General features: G+C 38.9%; 5 protein-coding genes across 5 annotated transcripts in view; 2 read left to right on the plus strand and 3 right to left on the minus strand.

The window, feature by feature from the left end:
• LOC136249808 (arf-GAP with SH3 domain, ANK repeat and PH domain-containing protein 2-like) overlaps window positions 1–1,289 on the minus strand; it is a 9,358-nt gene extending 8,069 nt beyond the window's left edge. Inside the window, exons 1-2 of the mRNA XM_066041932.1 lie at window positions 1,015–1,289; window positions 805–958 (exon numbers count right to left, since the gene is read on the minus strand). Coding sequence (XP_065898004.1) covers window positions 805–958; window positions 1,015–1,170 — 310 coding nt within the window. The 5' untranslated portion in view covers window positions 1,171–1,289. The remainder of the gene's footprint in view (window positions 1–804; window positions 959–1,014) is intronic.
• Window positions 1,272–13,065, plus strand: LOC136249806 (leucine-rich repeat-containing protein 9-like). The gene is made up of 35 exons (XM_066041930.1): window positions 1,272–1,357; window positions 1,409–1,643; window positions 1,690–1,820; window positions 1,867–1,930; window positions 1,996–2,066; window positions 2,144–2,326; window positions 3,051–3,206; window positions 3,350–3,441; window positions 3,600–3,731; window positions 3,792–3,846; window positions 4,936–5,060; window positions 5,477–5,573; window positions 5,629–5,719; window positions 5,769–5,832; window positions 6,185–6,326; window positions 6,680–6,780; window positions 6,842–7,031; window positions 7,448–7,639; window positions 8,067–8,333; window positions 8,400–8,510; window positions 8,562–8,628; window positions 8,681–8,901; window positions 9,433–9,552; window positions 9,603–9,778; window positions 10,502–10,565; window positions 10,621–10,757; window positions 11,238–11,311; window positions 11,603–11,682; window positions 12,010–12,147; window positions 12,194–12,262; window positions 12,446–12,574; window positions 12,622–12,690; window positions 12,752–12,791; window positions 12,851–12,908; window positions 12,964–13,065. Exons 1-35 carry the CDS (start codon window positions 1,325–1,327, stop codon window positions 12,992–12,994), a joined length of 4,005 nt encoding a protein of 1,334 aa, XP_065898002.1. The 5' UTR covers window positions 1,272–1,324; the 3' UTR covers window positions 12,995–13,065.
• On the plus strand, window positions 13,050–14,127 carry LOC136249819 (holocytochrome c-type synthase-like). Its single transcript, XM_066041944.1, has 4 exons — window positions 13,050–13,169; window positions 13,236–13,301; window positions 13,427–13,698; window positions 13,757–14,127. Exons 1-4 carry the CDS (start codon window positions 13,110–13,112, stop codon window positions 14,037–14,039), a joined length of 681 nt encoding a protein of 226 aa, XP_065898016.1. The 5' UTR covers window positions 13,050–13,109; the 3' UTR covers window positions 14,040–14,127.
• Window positions 14,021–16,676, minus strand: LOC136249813 (acyl-CoA 6-desaturase-like). Its single transcript, XM_066041938.1, has 13 exons — window positions 16,396–16,676; window positions 16,166–16,258; window positions 16,055–16,108; window positions 15,485–15,631; window positions 15,235–15,396; window positions 15,112–15,177; window positions 15,001–15,061; window positions 14,873–14,949; window positions 14,719–14,819; window positions 14,569–14,665; window positions 14,436–14,515; window positions 14,250–14,375; window positions 14,021–14,199 (listed from the first exon to the last, which is right to left on the minus strand). Exons 1-13 carry the CDS (start codon window positions 16,603–16,605, stop codon window positions 14,148–14,150), a joined length of 1,326 nt encoding a protein of 441 aa, XP_065898010.1. The 5' UTR covers window positions 16,606–16,676; the 3' UTR covers window positions 14,021–14,147.
• On the minus strand, window positions 16,660–18,235 carry LOC136249815 (SH3 domain-binding protein 5 homolog). The gene is made up of 6 exons (XM_066041940.1): window positions 18,045–18,235; window positions 17,877–17,993; window positions 17,643–17,828; window positions 17,460–17,590; window positions 17,313–17,355; window positions 16,660–17,259 (listed from the first exon to the last, which is right to left on the minus strand). The coding sequence occupies exons 1-6, from the start codon at window positions 18,195–18,197 to the stop codon at window positions 16,747–16,749; spliced, it is 1,143 nt and encodes a 380-aa protein (XP_065898012.1). The 5' UTR covers window positions 18,198–18,235; the 3' UTR covers window positions 16,660–16,746.

Here is an 18,235-nt window from a genome sequence, read left to right on the forward strand (position 1 = left end):
AAACACTTGAGGTAACTCATTTAGTTATATAGACCATGTGCGTGCTAAGGCGTTGCGCTTTATCACATCATCTAAATAACACATCCGCCATTCTTTGAAGGCAAAAAACGTACGCATTCTATGCCTAGGAAACTTTTTTAATGCTAATACGAAAGAATTGCACTGAAAGATGGAGTAGCGCTGGTATAAAGTAGGTTACTAGGTAATAGTATATAACATACTTGTTGCATGGTGAGTTATTCCGCTTAGGGAAGGTTTTTGCAATAGAACACTCGATATTTTTGCCCTCACTTTTCTCATAAACTATCGTGAAACTTGAAGCCGTAGCAACTTTTTTCCAGTTTCTGCCTGATCACGCCTTAGCGCGCACATGGTATATATGTGCCAGACTTTCCCATTTCTTGCAGTGAATTGTTTGATATTTCTACCACTATAATTGTCACTAAAAATTTGTTCACTACTTTTCTGGGGATTTTCTAAGAAAGAAAATTTTTCCTTTAAAAAATCGGGTATTTTCAAAACTACAGCTGTCCTTGTTTCTCTACATGATCAAACTATTTTCTAGTGATACAGGTGCCACTCATCTTAATGTCTGCAACAAGATCTTTCAACTATGTTGCTCTAAATTATCCACTCCACCGAAACCACGAAATAACTCCCTGCCATATTTGAAATTATTTTACAAGGAAATAAGACACATTGAACAGGTCTAACATTTCTCGTGTCCTGAGAAGTAGTGAACAACTTTCATATATGCTGCACTGCTGGTCAACTTGACTACAATACAAAATGTGTTTGGCTGACCTGTTGTGGCCTCGCTGTATGCAACCTGTTGTCCAAATCGCTTCAACTCCTCTGCAAACCCAACTAATTTATTTTGATATTCATCTCCAACAGATGTGAGGTCCTTCAACGAATCCCTTAGCCCAATCACCGTCTTCTTGTCTGAATGTAAACTCTAATATAAATGGCATCAGTTATTGTAGCATTCCAGGAGTATGCCTAAAAGCATACCTGCTCTAGGGATAAAACATCCTTCTTAACTTTCGGCATGATGGTTTGAAAGTGTGATATGCCGGGAGATTGGAAGTCCTCGTCCACTTCGTGAATAAAGTCATCGAACATGGTACGAATCCGATTGAAGTCCACTGGTAGCTCTGTGGTCGCCATCTCTGCCGTCAATAATCGACAAAAACAAGTTGGGTGTCTTGTATCACGGCTACTCTATTTGCAGTATGTTATTCACTTCGATCTCCGCTACTCTAATCCGTAAATTTATTTTGCTGCGCTCTATATAGAGCAAATGGTTTTTATCGAGCGCTAGATGACAAACGACGAACAAATACTAAAGGATTTGGTGAGCCACGTTTGATTGAAGAGGTTAAACTCATTCTAAATCATACCACAGTGCGTCAGTAATGGTATTAGCTATGAGAAATTGGTGGAGAGCGGTTGTGGCGGGAATGTGTTCGAGCTGGAGATGTTCTTCTTCGGGTTCCCGCGCATTGTGGGCATGAAGCACTTCCCCCGCCTCACCAAACTGTGCATCGTTAACCAGAAGATAGCCTCCATGAAGGGAATTGAGTCTTGTAAGAGCTTACAAGAGCTTTGGATCTGCGAGGGACAATTAACTAAGATAGAAGGTACTCAGGTACTCACTACCAGGTCCTTAGGACTAGTTTCTTGCAGGACTCCAAGGTTGTATACAGTTGCACAAGCTCTACCTGTATAGTAATAGTATTACTAACTTGGAGGGACTTGATGGCCTTGCTAAACTTGAGGTGCTATGGTTGAACGGAAACAAAATCAGTGTTGTAGAGGTAACACGTAGTTGTGTGTTGGTGTGTTTGGAATTGCATCTATTAGAATATTAATTATTTGATCTGTCTGGAGGATCTCAATTTGGCAGGAAACAAAATTGAAACTATTGGTGGGTGTCAATTTATGCTTGTGTGTTCATAACAAACATGATATCACCATTACACATATATTTAGGTTCTTCACTGAAACACTGTGTTCTGCTAAAATCACTTAACTTATCTGGTAACCCGATCACTTCACTAAAAGTAAGGAATTAATAAAATTTAATAGTTTGTGCCAATAGATCATAGCATGAAGGTTTATTTTGTATGTCTCATTTTAGGATGTCACTAATTTGATGCAGCTGCCAAAGCTTCATCTACTTTCCCTGTGTGACCCCATGTATACCCCATCTCCCGTTGCACTATTGTGTAACTATTCCACACATGTTATATACCATCTACCACACCTGCAACGATTGGACGGACACCTTATTGATCACCCCGAGCTGCAAAGAGTTGTACAGGTGGGTAGAACCTCAATTTATAAGACCACCTCATTACAGTGACCAGGTCCCAAACATAGTTTTTCATTTGCACAGTCAGTGTGACCTGATCAATACCATTCCCTCCCAAATACCTCACACCTCTATTGTAGCGGTACAGGCATAACTAACTAATGTAAATCATGTACTGCTTTATTGTAGTGTGGGCAGCGTAAGTGGGTCTATACTATGAGCAATTCCATGGTTGTTCAACAAGCTAACCTCACTGTCTTGCTCTGCTAAGTATCAAGTAATAAACATCATGGTAATAGTTACTAGTAACTTTGAGACAATGCATGGTCATTATGAGAATATGAAGTTTTGCACAGTTGAAAAAGACTGGGAAAATTACTAGATGATTGAGTTACTTGCATTAATAGCCAAAGTAAGAGAGGGTGTTAGTTTAGTCTGTAGTATAAAAACCAGCATACAGCTGAGCCAGTACTCTTGCACCACATCAAGTACTGGTAGTCGTACATATATCATATATTATGTAGCTGTCAGCATTCTATGGTTTTAATTAAACTCATTTAACATTATACAGGAAATGGCCAGTGTAACATCAAAACAAGTGCATTACTAGGGCCAGTAATTATAGGTCATGAAGCTATATGCTTGCAACTTTATATGGTCATTCTTCTACGTATACAGTAGTAGTGACATACATGTGTCATGTCTACTATTAAAAGTCATGTCTGTTGTTCAGAGTGTGGTGGCACAGAAGAAGTTATACTACAATGTCAGGGTACATGCTATGCAGCAGAAGGCCAAAGGAACTTGTCAACTGCTGAAGGATAAAATGGCTGACCAACGGACTTCGTTGCTGTCAAGAATTAGACAACTACATCACTGCTTGAAATGGGTATGTAGTATGTCTGTAATGTGCCTGTATATAGCCCGTGCGTGTGCATTTGTGTGTGCCCTCATGTATGTATGTATAGTGCACTGTGTATTTATATGTAGTACTGCTATCATGATGAATGCTGTGTACATTCTATCCAATAGCTGCAGTACAATAAAGTGGGAGGGGCTGATACTGAGCACAAGACAACTGCCATCCACAAGCGGATTTCACAATTAACCACAAAATGTGACAGGTTAACTACAGTACGTATCATACCCATTTGTTAATGAAGACCTTTAATAAATGTACATACATTAATGCAAAAATGGGACCATGGACAATTAAGTGTTTTATCAAGATGTCAGATTGTCCTATACGGAGGGACACCTTTACAACATTTCTTCTCACTAGTTTGGACCAGCAGTTGAAGAAATCATGTGATGCAGTGATGTCACAGGTAGCACAGAACATTCACAGGTTGGAGGTAGAACTGGAAAGTGGTGGGAACTTGCGTTATGAGCAGGGAACACCAAGTCAAACCTGGTTAGTTAGTAGTAGTCCTGGACCATATTATGATGTCATCCCTTGCCTCTGTACATACAGGTATTGTAGCTGTGTGGACTTGGTTAACTCTCGTCTGTCGTCATATGATGTACTGGTTAGTAGTGTACTAGGGCTAATGAGATTATCTAGGTATAAATCACCTATCATGAATAAGATATTGAATTTGCTTATCGAGACAATAGGTGATCTATTGTAAATCAGACACAGTCAGATGAAAAGCTTGTAGAATGGTGTCAAATTAGTTGGGGAAGTGATAAAACTTAACAAGCACTGAGTCAGTAACTTTGTTCAACAAATAACTGTGTTTACTAAACAGTCGTGCAATGTCTCAAAATGGTCAAGATATAGGTTTTACTATTATCACACAGCCCCAATGCATACATATTACTCTTAATTATGGATATCAGGAGATTTGTTCCATCGTCCCATTTGTACTGTATAAGTGGGCTAAGATTTTGGACCAGGAATTTTTGCAGATGAAGTAGTCTGAAGTTGGAGGTTTAAATTCTGAAGAGTGCTATCATGTCAGGGTATGTGATCCCAAGCCATACATCTTTTTTTGTCTATAAAATGAGAATAAGACAGCTGTTCTATGCACATGTATACACACCAAATGACAGACTAAATACATTTTTACCTGCATTGAGTGGTGCCAATACCTGCTGCTTCTGATTGCATTTATATATGTGATGATGTCACAATTGTCTCTGTAGAAGACCTATAACTATTCACTTCCATTGCCAAATAAGTTGTGTTTGGGTTGGATGTTTGACAATTTCATTAACCAGAGTAGTTTATTGTACTGGCTGGGCATATTGTTCACTACTAGTGAAAGTGAAATTGTTATGTTGAAGCAAACTCAAACCAGTTATATAGTTGACTACCGTTTTCTCATAATGGATTTTGATTATTAAATGATTTTGTCTCTTTGCAAAGTGGTGTCCTCAAGAGTTTCTAACTCTTGGGTAGGGGGTACTGGAATACAGTACATTCTACAATACAGTACATTCTACAATACAGTACCTCAGTGTGTTATTAGAATAAACACTTAATCTTATCAACATCAGTCTAAATCTAGGAAAGGTTTCCCCTGTACATGTAGTTAGGTACTCTCCCTTGTTAGATTATTATCACTATTTATTAGTTCTTGATTGTATACTAATTCTATCTATTTTCATTACAGCAGGGAGGACCAGGAATTAGTGTCAGTAACGTAGTGAGAGTGGAGAACAGAATATTACACTACAAGTTTGAGTGTTGTATTGATGATAAGTTATCCCAGCAGCCTTATTGTGATGTGGTTGGGAGGTTAGTGTAGTCTGTGTACGTGTCAGACATATGTGTCAGTGCTAATCAAATCAGCTATTGGAATATCATATACCAAAACAATTGTGTGAAATTTACATTCACATTTTAGTGAACTGGACAAATTCTCGTAAGCTTCGTTCTTCCTATTGAAAGTGGGTGATAAACAAATTATTGAAAGTTTGCTCACATGCACATTTCTGGATTGTCTGTTGTGGAGTGGTACGTAAATAAAGTGGGCAGGCACACAATTTTCAGTACATGTCTACAAACACATTTTTCTACGTCGTCTGAAATTTATCCCCTGTACCAGCCACACACATTAGATTGAAAATATTATGATATTGGCCATACTCACACACAAAACACAGTGCAAATGTGTTCAACACACACTCATCTTGATGCTTTAATTTCCATAGTAAGAATGGTTACAAACAATACCTTGACTACCTGTTTCTGGTCTTGGATGATCAGACAACACTGCAGCCAATCACTGAACATGGACTTGTTGCTATGGTGAGAAGTCAAAAATAAGCTAAAATATAATCATACACTACTACCATCAATCCAGCTATCACATCCATTGAGTGCTCCAGTTTTAACCAATAGTCTAACAATTGCTAACAAGGCATATTCTTCTACCCAATCAAAGTGCAGTGATGGTAATGTTTTGTAACCGCACCCACTTTTGCATAAGCCACACCCCTTTAGTTGAGTTGCTACTCTGCAAGGTTTTTATTGGTCAATCTAAAGAATGTCAACAACTACCAAAACGGTGAGGACATATGATGTAAAGTGTATGTTCTATTAGAGTGTATTTTGTGTGTTGTGCTACTGTATATATATGCATAGTTTCAGAATTTGTTATTGTGGACATTCTTGTGTAATCCAGACACTTAGTGAAGATCTGAAAGTTCTTACACTGACCAGGGCAACTAGAACATTTGTTGGTCCCAAGGTGTTCAAGTTAAAGACGCCTGATATCAGGGGTCTAAATGAATGAAAAGCAAGAGTGTTGATCATCTAGGTGTCCTGAGATTTACACCCTTTGACAGGTGTCCTGATTATCAAAGTGTCCACATTTCAGAATGTCCTAGTCCAATATCCACCCTACTTCATTGTTTCAGGGTGAATGGCAGCTTGGATAGTGTTTACTGTTATGTGAAGAGCCCGTCAATTTCTGGCTCAATGGAGAACAGACCTAAGACTTTTGCAGTGTCCAACCCTTTACTGGTGCTACCAGAGTACATTATCACAGTAGAATGCAAAGTAAGTATATGTATTGGATGGTGAGAGAGCGTTGGTGGCAAACTTTTTTTTTAATTGGCAGCAGTGGTTTGGTTCTATGATCAATTTTACAAAGGCTAGCTTGGAGAATTTTTAGTGTAGCAAAATGTATAACTTTTCCCAAACCTTGCTGTTTTACAGTGAGGTAGAATATCACACCATCAAGTGAAACATTTAATCCTAGTTTTGTTTTGTGTGAATTATTATATGAGTCCCAGAACCTTCACAAGCTTTCTTTCAACCACTGAAACACAATGATAACTAAGAAGCAAGCCCCAAATTGATGACGTAGTTTTTGCAATAAATGTTGGAGTGATGTTATTTTTATGGTGTAGAATCAAAAACAAAATGAATGGATGTCAGGTAATGATGAGGTTGGATCACGTGATGACAATGATGTCATCAATATTCCACCAGTACAGCAGCCACGACCACGGTATGTAGATCACCTAAACTAGCCACACCCAATTTAGTTTAGTTTGCTCCACCATTTGCAGGTTGGCATTGCTCACAGAGGCTGCCATACGTGAGGTATCTGGTGAGGAGAATATTTCTGATATCAGGATGCTGTGTCTTCATGGAAACAGCTTGACACGTTTTGCTCACATGGGTACACAACTGGCACACCTACACACCCTTGTACTGAGTTTTAATGAGTTATCACAACTTGATGAAGTGTCTCACCTGGTATGGAACTGTGTGTTGTAGTAGTTTAGTATATGAAACTAAGTGATTGTTCTATTAGAGTGGTTACATGTAATGTTACAAAACCACAGACGTGTTCTAAATATAGCTAAGATGTACTTTATGACCTCATTAATAAGACCACCTTGTTTATAGTGACCGTGTTGAGTAGGTCCCAAACAAAGCTAAGATGTCTTCATGACCTCAGTAATAATAAAAGTGGCCATAAGTACAGTGAAACCTGTCTAATCAGGTCACTGCATAAAGAGGTCACCTGTCTAAACTGGCCATTATAAAATCCCCACATGTTACAAAGTGACCTGCTTAATGCAGCCACCTTCTTAATGAGGTCAGAAAATTTTGCCCCTATGATTACCGGAATAGGCAGGTTTCACTGTATTATTTATATTCTGTTTTAGCCAAACTTGGAGCACCTTGATGTCAGTTTCAACTCACTCACTACACTTGAAGGTATCCGGTTGTTGCCACGACTCAAGCACCTTGACATCAGCTGGAATGAGTTGACGTGCTACCGTGACACAATTGGTGTGTTGCGTCGTCACACACCCGCCATACAGGTGTTACACATCCAACACAACCCTTGGAATAAGGTTAGCAGTTTGAATTACTGTTTCCTGGATACTTTGGGAGTCACCACAAGCATGTTCCTGCTAAGATTATTTACATGCTCCACGTTAACAAGGGTACCTATATTTTATATATGACCATCTCAGTAAAACCCAGCATGGGTCGCACAATTCCTGAATTTCTTTTGTATCTACAGTGGGAATAGCAAAGGACTATACTGAAAATAAGTTATTGGTACTTAAATCACAGCCATAATTTTACAATGGTCTACAGAGTTAAAGTGTTCAACATGAAATGCCTGTGTCACTCAAACCATTTAAGTTACATGAGCAACATATTTTTTTTCTCTCTAGCATGCTTACTATTTCACCTACTTTTAGAATATACTTGTACAAACTATGCAGGTTTTTGCTAAGACGGTCACATATGTCATTTTTTTGTTAATTGTAGTGTGGAAATCTCCGTGGATACTTCATTGGTCGACTCAAAGGGTTGCAGGAACTAGACGGTAAACAGATCACGGATGATGAAGCACAGCAGAGCCTTCGACAAACAATAACCTCTCACCTTTCATTAACAGCACTAATATCATATGTTAGGATGGATCAAACACCTCCGAGGAGTCTCAGTCTGCAACCACTCTCACATATCATTGGACAAAACAGTGGGCGGCGGCCCATTCAGTTGACAGACTCTGGAGCAGATTGGTGTCAAGAGGTAACACTCACTCCAAGTGACGTGTTAAATACTAAAATTAGTTTGTTTTTTTCTTTCTTTTTTTAGGCGACTTGTGCATGTGTCCATAATCAATGTCTCACTCAACTGAACAGTATTAGCAAGCTGCCTAACTTGAGGTGGGCCTCATTTGCAAGCAACCTTTTGCACAAGACAGAGGTGGGTGGGGCTGTGATGTCAGGAATTTATCATGTGATGGTCTATTTTAAGGGACTTGAGCAATGTGTGCAAATGGAGGAATTGATACTGAGTGATAACTTGCTGAAGAAACTTGACGGTGTGTAGTGTGTGTACATTTACACATTATATTAGTGCTGATATTTTGTTAGGGTTCCACAACCTAAAGAAGTTACGACACTTATCACTGTCTAGTAATCTAATCAAAAGCTTACTGGACTGTGGTCTGGGAAAGCTGCCTCACCTAGAGTTCCTGGATATTTCCGATAATTTAATTGGCTCACTGGAGGGGGTGGGGCAGTGTAGCAACCTGCAACTGCTCTACACTAGCAACAACAAAATCACAGACTGTCGTGAAGTGTTGCATCTTAAGGTACATTCTTCTGAAAATTACTGGAATCATCCCAGATTGTGTGTTCTATTAGAGTATATTTGTGTTCTGTGAGAAGACTATTGTATGTTCTATTAGAGTAATTGGATAAAGCTCCTAATAGGTTCACTAAAAACTTGAGTATGCAACCAAATAAGGACTTGAGACTAATAATACTATCCAAATAAAGACTTGAATATGGAACTGCTTGTGATTAGTGAGAATGAACTACAACCCACCTACTACACAAAGCAATACTAGTGTGTAGCTTTCCAATTTCTGATGCTAAGTTGTATAGTGGGGTACCTTATAATAAAATACTTGTGACATGCTCTTGTAACAGCTGCTCTTGGTATCATTTTGACAAGTTATAAGTTTTACTCATGCAATTGTCTCCTCATCAAGAAGGTAGAGCCCTCAGCATTTTCAATTAGGGCCAGCTTAATTTCAGCCAGCCTGTAGTATGTATAATTATGTGATATAGCATCTCATTGTCAATTTTGTTTGCTCTAGCCTCGCATTACTGTTTTATAGACACTGAATCACCTGACAGTACTGGATTGTCAGGGTAATCCTGTATCACAAGCTAACAGCTACCGATTGTATGTCATCTATCACATCCCCAGCTTGAAGGCTCTTGATGGAACTATCATTGTGAGATGAAAAGTTTGTATTGTGCGTTTTAGTTATTGTGGGTGTGTTAGAGCTCGTCAGAAGTAGCCGAGGCTCGTGATTGGCTAGCTGGTCGTCTAACTGAGGATTTTGTGTTTGAGCAACTTGGCAGTCATTGCTACGAGAATCTACAGCAACTGGACTGTCCACACTTAGGAATTAAAGTGGTAGATCTGTCACCACCTGCAAAATTCACTGCTCTTCTCAGGTTTATAATGTGTGTAGTGTGTGTGCTTTTGAGTTCTAGTCTAATTGGAGGGGGGGGAATTATCCATGTCTCACTTTATGGAGCGGGACTTTGGGTTACCCACATCTTTACCTGAGAGTCAATGGCGGGTCCAGCATGGACGATTTGAGGAAAAAATGCCCCCACCCTCACTCAACTTTCGTGTCACAGTTTATTAAGTGTTACTGAGACTACAAAGCATGTACAGAGAAGCTGTAATAATGCTAGCTTCATTATAAATTGTGCAGATTTAGAGGCTCAGCTCTCTCCACATTTCAGAAATCACCACTGAAGGGGCTTCACTAAAGAGTGGTGCAGTACTTACTCAAAACTCTTTTGATGTGGTTAAAAAGAATGTATATGATTAACAAATTGACTTTGATGTTGGTAGCAATGTGACAGTTTTACCATTTGAGATACTCTAATAGAGCAGTCAGTAACTCTAATAATACATATCTGTGCGTATATATGTTTAAAATTTGAGTTGGATATACTGAATTACAATAACGAGGCAATTTTACTAATCAATTTTAACCTATATAGTTAAGTGTACATTAGCAATTAGTAGTGAACTTTTCTATATGACCACAGCCTGGGTGTGCCCCTCCCCTTGCTGGCTACCCCTTAATGTAACACGTGGTATAGAGTGTGTGTAGTTCTATTAAAACGTGTGATTTATAGCTCAATCCATGTCCTACATGCTAGTGTTAACTTGGAACACAATTGTCTCACTTCATTCAGTGGATTAGCTTACCTGCCTTCACTGAAGGTTTGCAAGTCTGTTGACCCTCACCCACTTCTGATCATGTGATGCCTTGTTGCAGGTGTTATGCCTCAACCACAATCGGGTGGAGTGTTTCTCAAAACAGAGCAGACACTCTTGTAATGGCTGGACCAACTCCATGACATCTTCATCCTCGTCATCATTAATGTTGCACAATCTTGAGGTGCTGCATTTAGCGTAAGTCTGTCTGTCTGTTTGTATCACCTAATGTCTCTCATGATGTTTGTATGTTTCAATATCTATTCACCTGTCTGTTACTTTGTAGATTGTTTGTGTGCGTGTGTGTGTGTGTATGTGTATAAACTACTCATACAGAAAATTGAAACCAGTCAAATTTCACAGGACCACTGCTTTATGTGTTGAATTCTGACTGTTTCTGTAAATAAATACTATTAAGTCTCTCAGCATTTCTAGCCACGCAGTACATTATTATGCTCACTCTAAATTCTAGCGTGAACATTTCAAGGGTTGCTTTTTCCATGTTCTGGGGGTTAACAGTGACAATTTTATTGTTGAAAATTTTAGGCCTCTGTATACTGCATATGGGATTGTTTGCAACTCCACTTATTTTTTACATTGTTAGGCTGTACTGTCAGGCTGTACTGTCAGGCTGTACGGTACGTAGTGTGGTGCCTAAATACTTTTCTGCTTCTTCAGTTACAATGGTGTCAGCAGTTTGCAGTCATTGGAGTTATGGAGGTTACCATCACTGAAGGCATTGTTCTTACAAGGTAGTTGACATGTGTATGTGTAAGTGAGCCATTCAGTCACATGTAGTGTGTAATGTTGCTTGGCTAGTCTATCCTCCCAATAAAATCCCAAATTTTAAATCTGTTAGGTCCTAAGCATATCTCCATGGCCGACCATACCGAGTAGGTCACAAGGTGTACTTCATGACCTCATTAATAAGACCACCTCATTATAGTGACCATATCAAGTAGGTCCCAAAATTCAGATGTAAGTGGCCTTGTTAATAGGTTTCACTGTATGTACTGGTCACTCTACAAGTACTATTTGTTCAGGTAATGAGCTCAGTCAGGTTGAGGGGTTGGAAGGACTTCAAGAATTAATGGAACTTGTACTGGATAGGAATAAGATAAAGGTACACACTTGTAGTATTAGCTGACTGACTCTGTGTGTAGGGGCTGTCCTTTTGTGTGTTTATGTGTATTGGGTTTGTGACAAATGTAAGTCATCAATTACTTGGCAAATGAGAGTTTCCAAGACATCAATAATAATATTTTGTTGTTGACACCACATAAAAGTCCACACATCATGTAATGTTAATTTGTACTGGCAGTGGAATGTAAAACACTCAAAAATAATTAGTATATCCCTAAATTAGTATCTGGAATTAGAACATGCTAATAATCAAGACACTCACATTATGTAGTTATCATGGTATGTGATTTGAATTTTGTTTGATCAGGCTTTGTTGCCGACATCATTACCATCTCAATCTCGTCTTCGTGAACTACATATGGAAGAGAATCGACTAAGGGACTTGTCCCATTTCCAATCCCTCTTACACCTCGAGCGCCTATACCTTGGAATGAACCGAATTCAGGTCAGTAATGTTAAGTGATTCATGCTATACTTGTTTTGTTCCATAGGAAGTCTGTGAGTTGGACAGACTGGAAGGGATGTCTCGACTGAAGGAATTATCATTACTCAACAATCCAGTGAGTTAAGCTACTCACTGTGTATTTGTGTATGTTCTATTAGAGTAGCTAGTCCTTCCCCGGTTAGTACCTGTCATTATAGTACACTGACCATCTATTCCTCTCTGTTACATTTCTAACTGAATTTTAGACCCTAGATATTGTTTGTAAAAATTAAAGGTTACTAGTCATGTTACCTGCTAGGTGTCACGGAGGATGCACCACCGAGCTACAGTTATCAGTCATCTGCCCCAGCTCAACACACTTGATGGGGTAGAGATTACAAGCGATGAACGAGCCAAGGTAGAGCTTGCCATGTGGAATGAGCAGCAGGTATCATAATTGTAGTCCACCCAATGATTATATTGTTATGGTAACAGGGTCAGTGGGGTGATGGTAACAACTCCACATTACCAGGAATACTGCATACTCCACAAGGATCCCTCAAGGTGTGTTGTGTCTGTATGCGTGTGTATGTGTGTCCCACACTAAAATCACTTACCTTTTCAGGTCTCCAATGTACCAGTATCAACAGACAAATCTTCCCAAGGTAAGCCACCAACTTTACAACTCATTCACCTCATGATCACTGTTGGATCATTGTTGTAGGTCAGAAGAACTTCATGTTAGCAGCCATCTCAAACATGGACATGCAGCAAAAGCAAAAGTAGTCACACAATTGTTAAATGGTTATTAAGTTTATTGGTGTGTTCACTACACAGATTTAGCAGAGATAAAAGAAGTCGAAGATAACCGTCAAACTTTCAAAATATCATTTTTATTGCTCATGATCTTTCAAAATTTCATTCATTCATTCAAATGCGTACAGCTTTTTTAGCGCGTAAGAGTAAATATTTTATTTGTCGAAATGGCAACCGCTTCGATAGGAACTGAGGAAAAGCCGTCTCGTTGTCCCGTGAAACACTCTGTAAGTTTACTTGTGGGTTTAATATTCCAAGAAAAATTGCTATCAATCTGAAATTTTATATTACAGGCATCACAACGTCCATCTGAATGTCCTGCCAACGCTGGTAAAGACAAATTAGACCCTTCCAATATGGTATGGTGAACACAAAATTAAGTATAGCGCATTTGTGAAATGAGCGAATATGAACATGCATCCCTACAAAGTGAATAAAAGTCGACGTGTAGGGCGTTTGCTATAATGGCGCTTATTTTCATTAGATGCCAGCAAGCCCAAATGAACCAATGGAAAACCAGCCATTCTCCTTGTCCAAGAATCGACAGTTATCATCGATACCTAAAGGTGGTACGAATTCCGACAAATGGGTGTACCCTTCAGAACAAATGTTCTTCAATGCCATGATAAGAAAAGGCTGGAAGTTTTCAGAGGAACAGCTAAAGCCTGAAGACATGCAACACATTATTACAATACACAATAAGAACAATGAAGATGCCTGGAATGAGATATTGAAGTGGGAGGCTCTTCATGCAAAGTGTGTAGACACCAGCAGTCTATATCTGCTTGTCAAATTTTGTTTTTCCTTCCTACAGGGACTGTACTAATCCCAAGCTATTGAGATTTCACGGTCGAGCTAAAGATTTTTCACCACGGGCAAGAATCCGTAGCTGGCTGGGTTATGAGCTACCATTTGATCGTCATGACTGGGTGATTGATAGATGTGGTAAAGAAGTACGGTACGTAATTGACTACTATGGCTGCGACCCTCAACCAGATAGATCTGTACCCATCTTCATTGATGTCAGACCTGCCCTAGACTCATTCTCAGCTTTCAAGGATAGAGTGCTTGTCGCTTTTCGTAGGTGGACTTCTTGATAATTACAATAAATTATTATGGTACATACAATAAAAGCATTACACTGTACAATGTACAAGCAATAAAAACTCTATTAAAATTCTAAAAGCTATATGATTTGTAAGTCATTATGATTCATGATATGCATGATAGTAAATTTCTCCAGAGTCACGTAATGACCTGTTGTAAATGTTGGGATAGATTTTAGTTACAAGATTTATTTTGCTCACCTAACAATATCACCAAATGCCTCCCAAGTGTTCTTTAGCTGGTATTCTATGCCGTATTTTGCACAGAGCTCTCGCACACGAGGAGCAGCTTTGTAATAGTTGTGACGAGGCATGGTTGGGAATAGACTACCAAAACGTTTACCAATAAACTATATGATAGCAGCTTACGACAATTTGATAGCTTACTGGTGTTCTATTTGGTGGTTTAGATGACCAGTGAACCAATCCCAGAAAAATGAAGAATCAGTGTTCCTTGTACCTCTTAGCTGTTAAATCACAAGATTTTTTTAGTATACAAAAATGTATATATCAAATTTACCTGCATCTCAACCCAGCCCTCTTTCTGGTCCAGGTTCACCTCCATTGGAATATGGTTGGATTGAGTCACCCACACAAACCAGTGGCTTTCTAAAAACCTACACATTTCCCACCAAGTTTTTAACAGTATGGTAAATACGCTTTCAGTTACCTCATAAAAAAGTAGAATACAAAATTGGCCCAAAATCCACCAGTCAGTGGAGCAAATAACAAATGAAATCGTAAATAATACAACAAATCCCATACGACGTCCTAGACCAACAAATCTCACATTAAAAATTCTGATTTCAGATATTTCAACTTACCACCCACTGTCCATTCTTTATCAAGTAGTATACAACTTCCAAATGGAAATAGATAGGAATTAGAAGTGGAGGCCCCACTGTAGTAGTTAAACATTAACACACACAACCATATGTAATGTGTGATTTACTTAAGAAGAAATAATTGTGTTGGAATCGGTAAGGCATTATTCCCCATTTTCTCTTGCCCCACTAGTACAGATCATGCAGTGAATACAGTCACACTGTAACAATCCATCTACCTTCTCAGGAATTATCTTTCCAACAAGAAATAGCAAAGGAATACTTACATCTGGGTCTTTTAAGAACTGCCAAGATAGAACAATTTAAAACAAATTCTATGTACATTCATAGATATTACTTACCACGTTAGGCTTAGCGTGATGTTGAAAGTGCCTGATATTCCACCAATAGCATGAAGCACCTTTTAGCCCTTCTTGGACAACGTGGTGAGCAAGGTGATTCATCCAGGATTTCTTGAATACAGACAAATGTCCAAAATCATGCTGCAGCCAGCCAGCTTGTGCCTAGAGAAAAGGTTTGATGTTAAATGAAGGGCTTAGTCAGACAACACACATGCAAAGACTAACACACAAACCCGTAAAAGATGCTTACTTGTCCAGTAGCCAGCAGAATGGCTGCCATAATGTAGGGCACCCATCCAATCCCCCAATACTTGAGGACAACCCAAGCAGCTACCTCAAATAGGATGATGTGTAGTAAGTATATGGTAAAGAAGGTCACGCTGGGTGTGAATAATTTCTGTAATAGAGTAATGATTATGTAATATGCCGTCATTCATAATTCCTTATAAATTAAGTTAAGATTATCTTTAGCATGTGATTGTCACACAGGTACATTAATTACAGGCCTGCCATAAAACAGGCACTGTGTATTTTATTGATATAGTATTAAACCACACATGGCTATATAATTCAAGCTATATAATGAACAGTAAAACCTGGTTTACAACGAAAATTAATAAGGTCACCAGTTTTTAAACCTGTCCAACTCAAAATTTCAATAATTATTTAACGTATGATTTGTGCACAAATTTGCTGCATAGCTACCTAGCTCTATAAAACAATGCAGCCATTTACTTAGTAACAAAGTGAACTGCAAATTGTAGGTCACTAGTAACAGTTGGATTTCAATGTATTCAACACATCACTGTCAACATGCTACCTCTTTCTCAAACTGTTTTCTCAGTTCTAAGAATTCTCTTGATACAGGTGTCAACTATAGGGACACAGAGCCAATGCAGCTAGGGGTGCTAGTTAACAGTGTAATACACACCTCTTTTTCTGATGCTAACAGTGACCCAATGTGCAGCGGCTTCAAGTACTTCCTCACATAATCCTTGTCAATATGAAATGATTCAAATGCAACCTGTAAAATCAAAAACAAAACATGACATACTGTGCATGGCTGTGTAGACGAAACATTTTAAATTGAAAAAGGTCAAACATTTAAAAGGTCACTCTGCATTACAACCTTTCCAAAGCTAGCTTTTTATAGTTACTTACGGTAGCGTCTTGCCCGCCATAATGTCCTAGTACTTTACTGCCGCCTGGATGGCGAGGAAGCCAGTTTGTTACGTTGTACACTTCGCCGTGTAAGATGACCCAGGAATCACCAGGCTTTCTGTGCTGCGCTACCTCTTCCCTGGTGTACAAAACCTGGTCGCCAACTCCGCGTCTTCGTAATAAGGCCCCGTTAGGAGTATTCGGTGCCATTTAAACTGCTTTGTTTTACAAGAGGTGAGCCACGCCTTGAAGCTTGCAACTGTGGAGTGATTTAAAGTCACGTGACCTGTTACAAATTTACAGAATTATAAATAAACACAGTATTTACAAATAAATTAATTGAGGAATTAATTATCTTGTTTCATGCCTTGATTCATGTGATACAACTTCAATTGCTCCTTGAATAGCTCTTTCAACTAATCCACTAGAAATAGTGTCAACCATACTTGTACTTGAAGTCTCAGGTAAAAATGATGAAGATTGGTCCGTCAACACCTTTCTTACAGCAGCACCAACAGAAGATTCTACCACACAATGTGCAACTACTTCCATGCTTTCTTCTAATAAACTAGGGGTAGGGGTGTCACCATTTATAGAGCCCAAGTCTGATACGCTCTCAGAAATGCCACTACTCATATCTGATATCGGTGTTGATACCTCTAACTGTCTTGATGTTTTGTTAGGATTGTACATCATTCCAGCAGTGATCATGTTTGTGATATAGTCAGTTTGTTTTTCTCCTTGTTCTTGTTGTTTTCTGTGCATATCTTCATTTAAGTTCTCTAAATTTTTCATTGCTTGACGATAATTTGATTTTGCGTCTGCAAGCTGCTGTTCACCAGCTGTAATTTGAGCTTTCAACTCCTAAACATATTGTCTAGTAAACAGAAAGATAAACATTGTATCCCACTACTTGCCTGTATTCTAGGTAAACACTTTTGTCTTTCTTCTAAATATGGTCTACAAGACAAAACACAAATATTAGCACTGATTTATTCAATGCTTACGTGTCTGTGCATGTACACGCAAACACACACACACACACATACATTCGCACTGCTAACCTTACTTTTCTGATGGTACCACGTAGTTTTCGTTCAGTGGTGTTGTATTCCTGTACAATTACACTCAACTCACTAGCTTTAGCTTGGTGCATCTGCTCAAATAATCTCTTCTCCTTTTCAGCTTCAACCACCTATTAACACATAATAGCTACAATCCATAGTCACCTAGAATAGTGACAATACCTTGATGATAGCATTGTTTAATATTTCTTGCCATGCCAGGTCAATGGCTTTAGTGTCACTGTTATCAGAAGTGACAGCAGAATCTTGTAATCCTTTTTCTGCCAGAGCTTCCTTTGCTTTAGCATCTGCTAGTTGGTTAGAAGCTTTCTCAAACTGCTGCGCGGCTTCCTGGAGTTCCTTTTGCTTCTACAACCACTAACGTGTAACACTCACACTCACTACAAACCACGCTACCTTCTTGGCTTCTGCCAAAACTCTAAAGAACGGCTGAGCTTTTTTAAGCTGAGACTCATATCTTCTTTTAAATGCTTTAAACGACTTCTCTAATGCCGAAACTTCAGTCTTACGTACCTGTTAATATAATATAGTAAAGGCCTACACCCTAGGTATAAATGAACGCACATCTAGTCCTCTCTCTATCTCGTTAATCTTCGCTGCTTGTGTATTTAGTGTGTCTAACTCTTTGAATATCTTGTCCTGTAATTCCTTACTAATAGACAACTGTCGCTGTAAGCCATTCTCGGAACCTGTAGTACCAACTCCGCTGTCGGCCATTTTTATTTTACCCCCTTAGTCCCGCCTTCTTTACTCAC

This window comes from Dysidea avara, chromosome 3 (genome assembly GCF_963678975.1).
Source record: "Dysidea avara chromosome 3, odDysAvar1.4, whole genome shotgun sequence".
NCBI lineage: Eukaryota > Metazoa > Porifera > Demospongiae > Dictyoceratida > Dysideidae > Dysidea > Dysidea avara.